Source organism: Pinus tabuliformis, chromosome 5_1 (assembly GCF_031772625.1).
Source record: "Pinus tabuliformis cultivar Carrire ecotype Pingquan chromosome 5_1, CPIR1, whole genome shotgun sequence".
Taxonomy (NCBI): domain Eukaryota; kingdom Viridiplantae; phylum Streptophyta; class Pinopsida; order Pinales; family Pinaceae; genus Pinus; species Pinus tabuliformis.
In genome coordinates, this window is record NC_142305.1 from 211372472 (window position 1) to 211386321 (window position 13850).

The following is a 13850-nucleotide window of genomic DNA, read 5'->3' on the forward strand; positions in this document are numbered from 1 at the left end:
TACAAAGAAAGAGAGTTGTGGCAAATTCATATTAGTGCTCAAGTTCAATTTCTGTTTTTTTGAGATGTACCTATAGGCAGTAACAATGTCATGTCCTCACATTAATTCCAAAGTTAGTGGTATTTGATCGAATTCCAGGAAGAAAGGTTGCAAAAGCTTCAACGACGATTGGAAGTCCCCTTTGATGGTACTCGTGTAGATCACCAGGTAACCATTGGCATTTTAAATGGCTTGTTTTCTTCTCCTTTTTGTTATCATCAAACCAACAATATCTATAATGGTCAACTCCATGATACTGTCTTTGATTTTATCTACAAGCGTAATTAATCAATAATTATGGTAAATACTTGATCTAAAAAGCTACAAATCTATCAAACCTTTGTAATGGTGCCATCATTGGGGTTTGTTTTTATTAAATATTTCGTGCAACTTTCAATATGTATTTTTCTCTTTCCAACTTTGGTTTACCCCCTGTTGCTATGTTTACAGTGTTCATTTTGTTCACATTGTTTTAGAGTCATAGTGTTTAACTACTTTGTCACTAATAGAGTTAGAACTTATTTTTACCTTAGTTCTTTTTTGGTCAGCCCAATGCAATTTCAAGTCCCACTGACCTACTTTGGTCATCCGTGAACATTAATATGATTTTTTTCTTTCTATTTATTTAGAGTACATCTTATATATTACTTTGCAAAACAATACTGTTGCATCTTTTATCAAATCAAGGGTCTGGATGCAGCCTCATTTGGCTTTCTCTTCCAACATAAGCTGTCATATGGAGAGTTGTGTCTTCAGGTCTTGCTTGAATTGGCTTCAAAGGGCTTGAAAGCTTAAAGAGGCAATAGTTTGAGAGAGGGATCTTCTAGATGATACCATTGATATACTTTACAATACACATTTAGTCATGCACTGTGCATATGGGTTTTATCTATTGTGTTGAAAACCTTTAATCAAGGTATGACTTCATCGGTTTTGTGGTTCAGTTTTTTTTGGATTAAGTACTTGAGCCCTGTTGCTGTAAAATCTAGTAGGCCTTGGAGAGGGAAACCTGACATGGTATAAACTGGACAATGGGACAACAATGGGGTAGAGGCCCAATGTCAACTCAGACAAAACCCCCTACTCTTTACGGATTTTCACCGACGGGAGGCGTCCCGATAAGAGGAGTAGAGATCATTTATAAAATAGATGTGCTACAGATATGGTATAATATGATCTCCCTAGGGCTCATTTAAGAGAGAGACACAATATAAGTTCAAGGCTTCTCTAAGGAAGCAATTCACTCTTAGGAAAATACCTAGAAAATGGGGGGTGCAAGACCTAGTGTTCGATGTATTTGACAATAATAAAAGTTTTAGAGGTCAAGACCAAAGAGAAAAGGTTTCTTGCGGTGAAATTAGCTAATCCAAGGCTCATGAAACCTTCAAATAAGTCCTTAAGTTGAGAGAAGGAAAACTAGGGTTTCCCTTTTAGGATCAACACCTAAGGCAAGAGAATTTATGGATGTGTTGATGGGAAAAATTGTCTTGCCAACAGTTAGGGGGTCTCCCCGGTGTGAAGTCCCAATTAGACCTCACAATATTTGGGATAGGAGCCCCATCTGGTATGTGGTCTTGGATGCCACCATGTAGGTTTGCGCTTGGCTGTCAAATGCGGAGATGTTAGAGCGAGGGCAAGAAAGAAATGCTTGGACAATGGGGACGGGGTCAACCCAAGATTGACAACCTACAGAACATGATACAAGAAGGTAACAACAAAACAATAAGAAGCATGGCACAAGAAGGATTAGTGATCTAAAACCATCTTAGACATACATGAATAGGAAGTGCCATAGGTTAATTGCAAATTAGTTTACAATAAGTTACCGACATAGTGTGGAATATAAGAGCAGAGATTCAAAAGCAAACACACGTGCAATAGCAATGAATTATTCATAGACATATTCCCACATGCAAGCACACATACAAACATAATGGAAATATCGGATAACCATTATAACCACCATGGGAGTGCATGGGAATCAATGCTGAAAGAGAACTTATTAATGTTGCTGCAAATACAAGTACATGTTCAATAATGGAACATAGACTGCTCATACCACCTCCCAAAGCATCAAAGCCCAATAGTGGAACATGCGCTGCTCATACCATCTCCCAAAGCATCAAAGCCCAATAGTGGAACATGGGCTGCTCATACCATCTCCCAAAGCAAAACCCTAGCCTCACCACAACTCATCGACTATCTGCCAAGAGCTGAGTACCTTTAGCTCCTTAAGCACAAATCAACTATTTAACTCTAGTCATAGCTTAAGTACTAAAGCCCCTTACAAATGAAGCATGAAAGTATATTAATTGAAGTGAGGTGACTATTTACCTATCATGACCTTTCATCTACCTTCATGACTCTTGAACTTCCTCACGACTCTCTAATGCCTAATGACTATTACATTCGAAATCGATGTCAACATAGTTGTTGGCATTATGATAAGAAATATTTACATTATGATAGAAGAGAAGTTATGAGGAGAATAAAGATGGTTCTTGGAAACCCTAGAGTACTTGTTTTCAATGTTGTTGCAAAGTCATGGAGACTTGCATGAGTTGATGAATAGGTTTGTGATATTCATTTGTTGTATTGAATATCTATTTGCCTACTACCTCCTTGAATGGTTAAAGATATTCCTTCAAGCTTTCCTTGGATCATTTATTCATGCCACGTGCCATCTTTCTATGAGAGTGCTACCTTGAGATATATGAAACAAGGGTCCATTTGTGCCTATTTTAGCTCTTGACCAAATAGAAAAGGCATCAAATGTGATTACCCTTGGGAAGTGTACTAGTATGTGAAGAAAATTATAGACACTCTTAGATCTGGGCCATTTTCGTTGAAAACCCCAATCACATTATCACTTGAGCCTCTAAAGATTGAGCGCTCCTTTTCTAGTTGACCTTTTGAGTTTGGAAAATGTGCTAGCTATGTTGTGCTCTCTTTTTCAGCTTAGGCATTCTTCAAATCAACCTTGGCTTTCTTTATGCTGGGTATTCCATATTTAATGCCATTGGGTTTTGTTGTCGCTCAAATTGTACGGGAGAATGCGACAATGCTCAGGGCAAGGGTTGTCACTCTAATCCTGACCCTCTCTGTTTAAGTTGTCTCTCCACAATAGGCTAAGGGGGGTAGACCCTATGGATGAGATGATGAGTTCGGGAGACACAACTGAATGGCCTAACAACTTGGTTGAGGATGATTGACAAGTTTAATTATTTAAACACCACTTGATTAAATTTATGGAATTTATTAATTAAAAACTAGTGCCTTAGGAGTCAAATTACTTGCGCAATATGAATTAAAATCCAAGTTACCAGATGAATAGTCGTTGCTATTATAAGAAACTATCCTATATGAGACGCAACACCTAAAACTAAGTGAGATGCAAGCTCTTAGTTGATTTTAGTTAGAATACATTTCTAGATTAGAACTGTCAATTTAGCTGTCTTGAAGCAAGTCTTGAATGAAGGTTGTAGAAGGAAGCCTACAAGAAGGAGGCTATGGCCTCATTAATGATACCTCTTGTGAGGTTTTGACAACCTAGGTGCCTCTATTCCTACAAAGTATATCCACAAGAGAATTGCAAGGTCACCTGTTTTACCTTAGTGCAAAGATCAAGTGTCGCAAGCCAAGAGAGAGGGGGGTCCTATCTTTCTATCAACCAAGCTTATGCTTGGAGGTATATTTTATAGATGCAATTTTAATCCTAGAATGATATGCAACATATGAGTGATAGCTTTATGTGAGATTGTTAGATGACTTTTAAGTAGTGTTGTGAACATCTTGATAACATCCCGATTTTATCTCGAAATCATGATTTTTTGACCTGGCCGATGTTTGGCGATTTTTAAAGATATTTTTATGGTATCTTAATTTTGCCAATGTTTGCCAATTTTTTAACAATATTTTCCTGATTTTTACGATTTTTTGGTTTTCCGGACCCTATCTGATTTTATCCCGATGCCGATGTTCGCAACATTTCTTTTAAGTACTTCAAGTTAAATTACTTAACATTCAATGATGTTCAACACAAGAGCATAAAGAAGTACTTGAAGAGCAATTATAGGAACAAATCTCACTAAAGCAAATATGCCAATGAACCACTTGATTTGCCAATTTAATGTGCTTTAAGAACAATTCAAGATTTATCCAATGTTTAACAATCTTAAGATGACAAGTGCTCTGAAACAATGACAGAGAAAAGCAAGGAGCATCACTTTATCAATGGATTTGATATGCAAATTAGAAACCAAATGAGACAATGAGGAATGCTCGAAAGATATATAAAGTGATCTCATCAATTAGCAATCTCAATGCTCTTTATCTGATAACAATAATGAGCAAGAACAATATTATATTACTTTAGCAATTAGACACAATGTTCTTCAATAAGCAAGATGCTCTAAAAGTAACAAAAAAAATGACAAGTTACACTTACGCAATATCAATAGAACTTTACAGCATTAGCAATCATTCAAACTTCTTACAACAACATATGCGATTAAATTCACTTCTTTAGAGCACAATTATTTTTTTAGATATCAAAGAGCACTTATTCTATAACCTTGAGATGCAAATGCAAGGATGGAAATGTAAAGAGTGACCAGCAAGACAACAATTATATTTCCACAATGATTAGGCCAACAATTATATTTCCTCATTGGCTTGATCCTTTGCCAATGAGAGAAATGATCCTTAAAAGGATCAAAATGAGTTTTTTGTGAATTTAGGTGTTCCTTTTATCACTGTTATGATTTATATCAGAACTGCAAATGCATATATCAGACCTTAGAAATCATATGACAGTCCTCTAAATCCACTTAGAACATCAAAATGCAATAACCCAAATCTTTCCAATCACTTGAAATTAAACGTATGATGGTTAGAGACTTATGCCAATATATTTTAGGGCTTGTTTAAGGTATGCATTTAGAGATTTTACCACTATTATAAGATGACTTCAGATCTGATATGCAAACAGTGAGGAAATAGATGAGCTTAGAGAGCAAACACATGGCCCTAAGGCCTTGCTAGATGGCTAGTTGACCTCCCAAGGTGGACTAGAGTTCCTTCAAACACCTGCAACACAAATATTAGCCTTGACAAATAATGGATCAGCCCTCTTGTGGCTGAAACTAGGGATTGTAGGGTTGAATGATGGACAAATGAGACCTCAAGCTCTTGAAAACTCCTTCAATGAAAAATGGAACCTACAAACCCAATTGTTAGCTCAAAGATTCAATGGATCATTGGTAAAATAATCTAAGAATCAACTTGAAACCTTTTCCAAACTTACCATAAGCCTGCAACCACAAATGTTAGTGCTAAAATCAAGTGCCAAACACAGAAATATGCCCAAAAATGACTCTAGTGAGGGGATAAAGGCCCAATAAGGCCGACGGCTAGGGTGAGGAGGCCTAATAGGCTTGCGGCCTAGGGCAAAGGCCCTCTAAAGTCCCATGGCAAGGAGAAACAACCCTCCTAAGGGATGTGACTAGGGGTTTCAAGCCCTTAAAGGGCTGTTGCTACCCAAAACAAGGCCTAAGAGGTCTGTGACATGCCCAAAAAGGCCCTAAGGCCTGTGGCTAAGCCTTAGAGGGCTGTCATTAGGGTTATAAGCCCTTAACAAAGGCTGAAGCCAACAAAAGAAAGCCCTTGGGGGCTGCGGCTAGCCTCCAAGTGGCCTCTAACCCCTGAAAATGCAAATATACCTCAAGAAAATACTGCAAAATCACCTCCAAGGGCTAGCAGCTTCCTTCTTCAGCTGGATGTTGAGCAAATGTGACTTGGGAAACAAACCCTTGAGCTATCACTTGCACAAATGAAATAGAGAAGACCCAAGAACTCAATATATACAAAAATTGAAATAAAACCCCAAAACCACAACAATTATTTACAAAACTTCAAAAAATAAACAAGGGTTAGTGGAAAATTAATTTACAAATATTTACAAAATAAAATTTGCTCTTATTAGCATATATATATTTTTTGGTAGGTAAGCACCCACGGGGGATTTGAACCAGTGACCTATTGCAAGGAGTGCCTTAACAGTGCACCCATTCACCGTCAATCCAAAGCCCTGTGGATACTCTTATTAGCGTATCAAACTTTATGGCACAAGTAAAATAATTTTGGAAATAATGAGAATAATTTTTTAATTTTTTGCAAAGTCCTCCTGCATAAGATTTTCGTTAGATTAATACTTGGAGCCAAACAAGGGTGTGATCCCCTCAAAGTCTGTGAATTTGAGGGCGAAGGGATGGAGCAACTTGTAACTTAATGCATTTCAAATGGTAAATTATTAAGCAAGAGGGGATTGATTCATGCAATAAATCTATAAACCTGGAGATACCTGCCAAACTTCGCTAGAACTAGAGTATTTACTCTCACCCAACACCTAAGGTAAGATATCTGTACCAATAGATGTTCCTATTACTAACAATTGAAATAATAATCGAAAATATAATACCTCAAAGCATATCAAATAAACATCCAACATGTAGCATAGATCAGCAAATGAGACACCTTGAATTGAACCCCAAAGACTTTTTATTAAGTGCAAAAAATTTCAGCAGAGCCTTGCTCAGTACATCAGATAATTGTTACATCATCCAAAGATGAAATGAGGAGCTTGATAGCTTTCTTATATAGAAAATGAGAGAAGAAAACCCCTCCAAGTGGAAAATAATGGCTAGTTGGCTTGATCCTTGTCAAAATAATCTCATCCATCGATCTTCAATTGAAATAACTTGATCTCCATCGTCGATTGGATTTTTATTTTTTTATTTTGAGGAAAAAATCGAATTTCTCTTAAAACTCCTTTTTATTAATCCAAAAAAAATATTTTGGATTAATATCCTCAAAAAATTCACTTTGACTTAACCACCAAGGTTCAAGGGGTCATTTTTTCTTAAAAAAATCCATTTTTCACTTGGTGTAGAACCTCCAAAAATTAATTATTTTTTGACCCACGAGTTTTTGATGATTTTTCACTTGGAGAGAATTTAATTTCTCTCAAATTAATTTTGACTCACAAATAATTAATTTTTTGGCTAATTTTTTTTTTTTTTTTTTTAGTTTTGCCATAAAACTAATTAAAAGACTCAAGAGGAGATTAATTATTTTTCCACCCTCAAATACTTTAGCCATGGTGTCTAACTATGATTAACCATGAACTAAAATAATTTTTACAAGATATTACAATTTAATTCAACCCTTAGAAGGGGAAATATACATTTAGACACAAAACCTTAAGGCATTGCTCAATCCTGCGACACATTATGATCTAGTATGAAAAATAAGTAGACTTGATAAACACTAGCACTCACCTAAGACTTTGCTAACAAATTCCACCCTAGCTTTGGGGTTCATCTGGGAGAAAAAATTTGCCGATTATGTGAAAATTTCAGAATCTAACACATCAGAAACCCCTACTGCAATATTTAGATTCTATTTTACTATCTCCTACTTGTTCTTACATTAAAAAGTTATTTAATAACATAAACATCGAAGTAAACACAATTGCAAGCTTCATAAATATATAGATCAACCACTGAAATAAACTGAGACAACACAAGGGACACCGTTATTTTTGGACGATCGTGCTCGGAAAAACCCAATTCGGGAAAAACGATGCAACATATATGAGGGTTTTATTATTAAGCAGATTTCTGAATACAACTAGGGTGCCAAAAATGGCTCACCCTTCAGAGAATATCCTTAGTAGTAGTACCTCTCTTCGGAGACAAATATTCCGGCAAATCAGCAACCAGATGATCAACCCCACAGTGACTCTGGTTGTTCCTTGTGCTGGACAACGAAAGCTGCTCCAAGCCCTGCTCTCGAACGACGTCACCCTCTCCTGACTGATTTGTTCTTAGTCTGCCCTACAGAACCTCCTTAGCATAGCCTATTTAACCCAGCGTTAGCCTCTACAGCCCTTTGCGCTGACTGCGTCAGCCTCTGCGGATTTTTGTGTTTGCCTCTGCATTCTCTACGTCTTATTCTCTGGCTTCTGCGTCCTTTGCTCTAGCCTCCTTAGCCTCTGCGTCAGCCCTCCTAGGCTCTACACTGCCTCTTCCGGTACTTTGCTGCCCCTCTGATATGTATTCTTCAGCCTTGGATCGAAATCCCTTGCTGAACTGCCCCTCACTGCAACTGTTCACTAACTCGATTTCTTAGCAAACCTCGCCCCAGAAAATCGAATTCTTGATCTCTCTTGGTGTGTCTCTAACTGACCCTGAAGCCTCCTCTTATACTTTTCCTGTTGACAATTCAACGGTTGAGATTAAGTCCCTAATCAACGGCTAAAATTAGATCTGGCTTGATCCTCGTCTCTTAGAACGTTCTCACCCATTTTATATTAATACACATTAATATTTTAATTTTCCTAAGTTTAGACTTAGAGTCTCATTAAAAATATTAATTATTTTGATATCTCTTCATTCGGGTGGAATTTCTCCAAACGATTTCTAGGTCTTGGAGATCTCATGTGCCTTAGCCTCTCCACGAAATTTCGTGGCTAGAGAACATTTGATGCTACCCAAAATCAACAGATTGTCCGTGTTTACAAACACACATAATTCGGGGAGGTTAAAAAATTCCCTAGGATGAAATCCTTTGACAAAAATCACAGGCTTACTTAGGTGTTGTTACATGGTTTCATAGTCATACTAGGATTGTTTACAATAATAAAAGCATAAATTGGGTTTACAACAATTGAATGATGTTGAGTGATGATAATGATCTCTAAAAAAATTGTTTTGCTACCTTGCACCTTGCTTCTTGGATTGTTGATATGTACATGGTTAACATTTTTCTCTACTTAGGGACATGTTGCTTCACTGAAGGAATGTGAGAATCCAGAATCCTATATCCAAGAAAACAAAGTAATATCAAATAGATATCCGCTCAAAATCAAAATTATCATGTGTACATCATCAAATATATAGAACATCTGCTGAAATAGAAATCCTGTTCTAACATATGAAACGTAAAGACATAAAATATATATGCATGAAATGGAAACTAACTAATGATAGAAACAAAAGCCTATCTAAGAGAGTAGGATTAGAGATACAATACAAAGGATGCCTTATGGCATCAGATGTCATCTTTGAAGTCCAATTTGGAGAACCTGTCTGCTCACAAGTGGATCCATAGACTGCTTGTCTGTTGTTCCCTGTTGAATCCTGACTCTATTTGGTTGATGAAAGTTTTCAATGTCATATTGCATGATCTCTCTAAATCTGTTCCTTTTCCACTCTTCTTACTTGTGAGATGAGATGAAGAAAAATGTTGGATAGGTTGAAAGAACTCAGTTACTACTGCATTGTATTCTAAAGGGTGTCCTTGTGCTTCAACCTCTTCATTATCTGGCCTCCTTGGGTTCTCAACATGATATACAGTCTATCCATACAACATGCTGCTGCAAGAATAATAGCATATGATAAATCCAACTGGATACATCCTCCTAGATCGACTACAAATTTTCTTGATAAGAGCATTCTCCATACATTAGGCACATCTATGATAGCATTATCCATGGTGATTATCTTGTATGGAAAATTAGCCAAAGCTACTTGTAAATCCTTGATTACACCTAGGACTTCAATCTTCTTCGAATCCATGGAACAAATATTATGATAAGGCCTTGAGATCCTTAAATTCAGTTGTTCCATGACCTTCTTGGTCAAGAAATTAGTTGAGGCCCCAAAATCTAGGATATAGTTGTAAAGAAAGCAATCATTAACTTATAAGGTCAAGAAAAAAGGATGATGATCTTCATTTGTCATGTAGCAATTCAAATCTTTAACTTAATTTCTTCATCTTTATGGGGTGCATTAGTCTTATCCTATTGGGATATGCCTAAGGCTTTCAAAAACGCAGTTCTCTGAGACAGAATCTTTAGGAGCTCCAAGACTGAAACAAGGATTTTGGCATTGTTTACCCATGTGACAGACACAAACAATCTTAAATCCTCACTGATATGTATTAGATGCAACCTGTTGTTTGTTTTGATTCTTATCTTTACCTTTCTTTTGACAAGTATATCATTTACTCCTGAAAATCTCTAGGATATGTTCCTGAGATGGTCTTTCACCATATATCTACATGATGGGATCCTTTTCATCATTGAAATTTTTAATGGTGAAAGATGAAGGGATCATTTCCATACAACATTCTTCTTCTTGAGAATTTTGACTAATTATGTTTATTTGCTCACTTGTTCCTTCGTCTAAGATCCTTCTAGCGATGGCACATGAACTTTCATCATGGAAACCTTCACAAGGTCTGCAAAAAGGCACAGGATGATCAACAACATTGGTGGATTCCAACGGATTTGGCGGTCTTTGCTCATTTGGAGGATTCCTTTTCAGCCATGCATTATTATTACTTTTGTTATTATTATTTGTAGGTTGCATATTCTGAGCTTGATTTCTTTCCTTTCATTTATCCTAGCTTGCATGGCATTCATTTTTCTAGCATGCTAAATCTTCATTTCCTTAATTAGTTGAGTTAATTCTTTAACTGGGTCATGCTCTACTTCTTTGACTTCTTTTCCCTTAGCTTTAACCGGACCTCTTTCGAAACCAAGATTCTCAAACTTTCTTGATGCTTTCTTATCCTTTTCTAGTTCCTCAGCTAAGGCTTGAGAGACAACTAAATTATTTGTCTTAGAACACCTTAATTCATAAGAAGTATCAACAACAAATGCATCGAGATATTGTTCTAACAAGGATTTATCAATTGGCTTATAGTCTTGAATCTTTTGTTGAATTCTTCAACTGTCTCATTTTTGTTCTTCTTAATATTGTTGATAGTCTTAAGCAAATATCTTCCTTCCTTCTTATCCCCATATTTATCTTTGAATGCGTTGATGATGGCTTGTAGGGAGTCAAAGGAATTATTAGGCTTGTCCAAGAACCACTGCATTGCGTCTTCTTCTAGAGAAAGAACAAAGAGCCTCATTTTGATATCTTCATGATTATATGCAACCCTGTTAGAATATTTTACCAGGTAAGTCACAAATGTCCTGAGATGGGCTTCGACACTGATCACATTATTCCCTTGAAACATAGGTTTCTTGTCCAAACTAGAATTTGGAAGTTCATGATGCTGGCTCCGAATGTTGGCAAAGTTGCAAGGAGCAAACAAATCCATGATGTCTTGCTTGACAGGGTCAAGGAAAAGCAAGTGGATATCAGGGAGGGCTTCCTGTCCGAGAAAAAATAAACGCTTACTAGAATGTAATTTGTTTAATTGAGCTCTTAAAGCCTTTTCAGGATCAGGAGCGGGGTTAACCAAGCTACCATGATTCCTTCTAGTATAAGCTCTTGTGAATAAGTGGAGTCGCCACCCAAACAGGAAACTAACCCAAATGTCCAGGTGTTAGGAATGTGCAAATGAGTGAGACTAAAGATGAAAAAGATTACACCCTGGTGCCAAAAGAAGTTGTGATGATGTTGGGTCAAGGATGGTGATGAAAAAGAGACAAGATGTTGAAGCGCCAAAAAATATGCCGCTTGACAGGTGAAGAAGACGATAATGAGACGATGAAGATGATAATGATGAAGTGAAGAGAATGTCGAGAACCAGGAACAAAAAAACACTATCCCCGACAATGCCGCCAGGAAACTGGTTTGTTCAATTATCTCAATAATCCTCAACATTTGCCCCCCTTTATCTAGGTCCCAGGAATATGTGTATTGTCATTCTGGTAGTCATGGCAACATTTTGGGTCCACATTCCAATTCTAATGGAGGGAACTCCTTTATAGAAGGCCACCAAACCTTAGCATCCTTTAGTCTTCAGAGGTACAAAGTCATTTTACAGGTTACATGAACCCATCATGCATAAGACTCGAGGTCCTTCACTTGATCCTCTCCCTTTTGCTTGCAAGCAAATTACATTAGTCAAACACATTTGTAGTCAAAGAATAAGAATAGAAACGTAACAAATTCACTAAAAGCAAGATAATAATTTGGACCATTGCACAGTCACTTTTTGCATCACAATATTATCAAGGTATGTATAACTTGTGCAGGATCATTTTGAGCTTCCCCAACCGTGTTTTGGAAGGAGTCCCTAGCCAATACTCATGTCTTCCATTATCCGTTTACAACTTTCTGCTTCAATTTTCGCCAAAATTGCATCTTTTCCAGCATGTTGTAAGCAGAGTTGTATCCAGTTCCAAGTTGCCGTGTATTCCCATTTCATTCCACAAATGAAGAATTTATTTCTGATTCTAAGAGTGCCCAAATGTTTTTATAACTAGATCACAAGTATATACGATATCTCTCATTGTCTTCATATTCACTCTACTATGAATAAAATATATATAAAAATAATATAAATTAATATAAATAATAACAATAATAAATAATGAATAATTTGTATTGAAGATTCATGTCTATAAGGACATGACCATTCGTGAATGGGTACCTACCGATGTATATAAACGGGACCCTCACTTGTAATCAAGCATCATCTCATATCTCTTCTGTATTCAAACATTTATATATATTTATTATCCTATGATGGATACTTTTATGTTTTAGATATTTTGAATCTCTCCACCGCATATACGAACTTTGTTCGTTACATTGGGATCAGAGCTGCATCCTTCAATCCAGGTCTTTGGCCATCGAAATTTGTCAATCTTGTTGTTGTTGAAGCGTTTCACTACAAGAGTTTGGAATTTTTCTATTTTGCCAGTTTTGTCATTCAAGCCCTTGGCCATAAAAATAAAATAAAATTATATATATAAAAAAAGAGATAAAAAAAGTAAAAAAATACAATCTCTCTCTCTCTCTCTCTATATATATATATATAAGGATTAAAAAAAAAACAGAAAAAGAAGAGATTATATAGAAAACAAATTATTTCAAGGAAAAATTATATATTAAAAAAATTAGGAAAAAAAAAGAAACACAAAAATATTGTATTAAAAAAAATTCAATATATATATATATATATATATATAGAAAAAAAATTAAGAAAAAACAACAAAATATGTAAAAAAAAAATAAAAAAATTGGGTGTTACAACCTTGACTGTTGAAGCTATTTGAACAAAACAGACCACCATAGTAGCCGATGCCCGACATATCGTCGTATGCAGCCACTGCTACCAAGTCCAACTTGCCTCACGCCACACTGTTGGGTAGCTGACGTTGAGCCCCACTCCTGCAGACACAGAAACCCTGAACTATCACTTCTACTGCCACAAATCCAACTCACAGATGCCAAGCCACCGTCTCCCTATTCGTCCTCTCCTACCATTCAATTGTTGACAATAAAATTTCAAATTGACCAGCTATCCTCCTTCTATATTCACCCCTATTCTCACTGTGTCAAAGACCGCCATAGACAGATGCCGCGCCTTCCCTTGCCATGGTCGCGACTCCTCTGAATCGATCTGCCGCCATTAACTGGGCCTGTCCCCTCGTTGACATCATCAACAAAATCCGAAATGACTACTGCCATTTGAGGTTGCGTTCAGGGTTTCCAAGGTTCACAGTTCAATTATCAAGTCCAAAAAAAATCGATTGATATAATCATTGCCCTAGTTGATCCATGCTTTGGATTAAAGATTTTGGGTGTTATATTAATCGAAGGAATTAAGGCGACATATTACATAAGAAGAAAAGAAGTTATTAATTAGAAGTATAACCATATTAATGAGAAATTCTCATTTAAAGTCTAAGAGTTTTAAAGCTTTATATATATATATATTTATTATATATATTCAATAAAAGAAATATTTCTCAATTACTTAAAGAAGTTGACTATGATTATAAT

The 13850-nt window shown here is 36.3% G+C and overlaps 1 protein-coding gene across 4 annotated transcripts in view; it reads left to right on the forward strand.

The window, feature by feature from the left end:
- LOC149164151 (uncharacterized) overlaps positions 1-13850 on the forward strand; it is a 193603-nt gene that overhangs the window by 50872 nt on the left and 128881 nt on the right. For 3 of the 4 annotated variants that reach the window (XM_089431960.1, XM_089431959.1, XM_089431961.1), the window contains one exon: positions 118-207. In XM_089431960.1, coding sequence (XP_089288086.1) covers positions 118-207 — 90 coding nt within the window. The remainder of the gene's footprint in view (positions 1-117; positions 208-13850) is intronic. The other variant, XM_089431958.1, reaches the window with a different exon arrangement.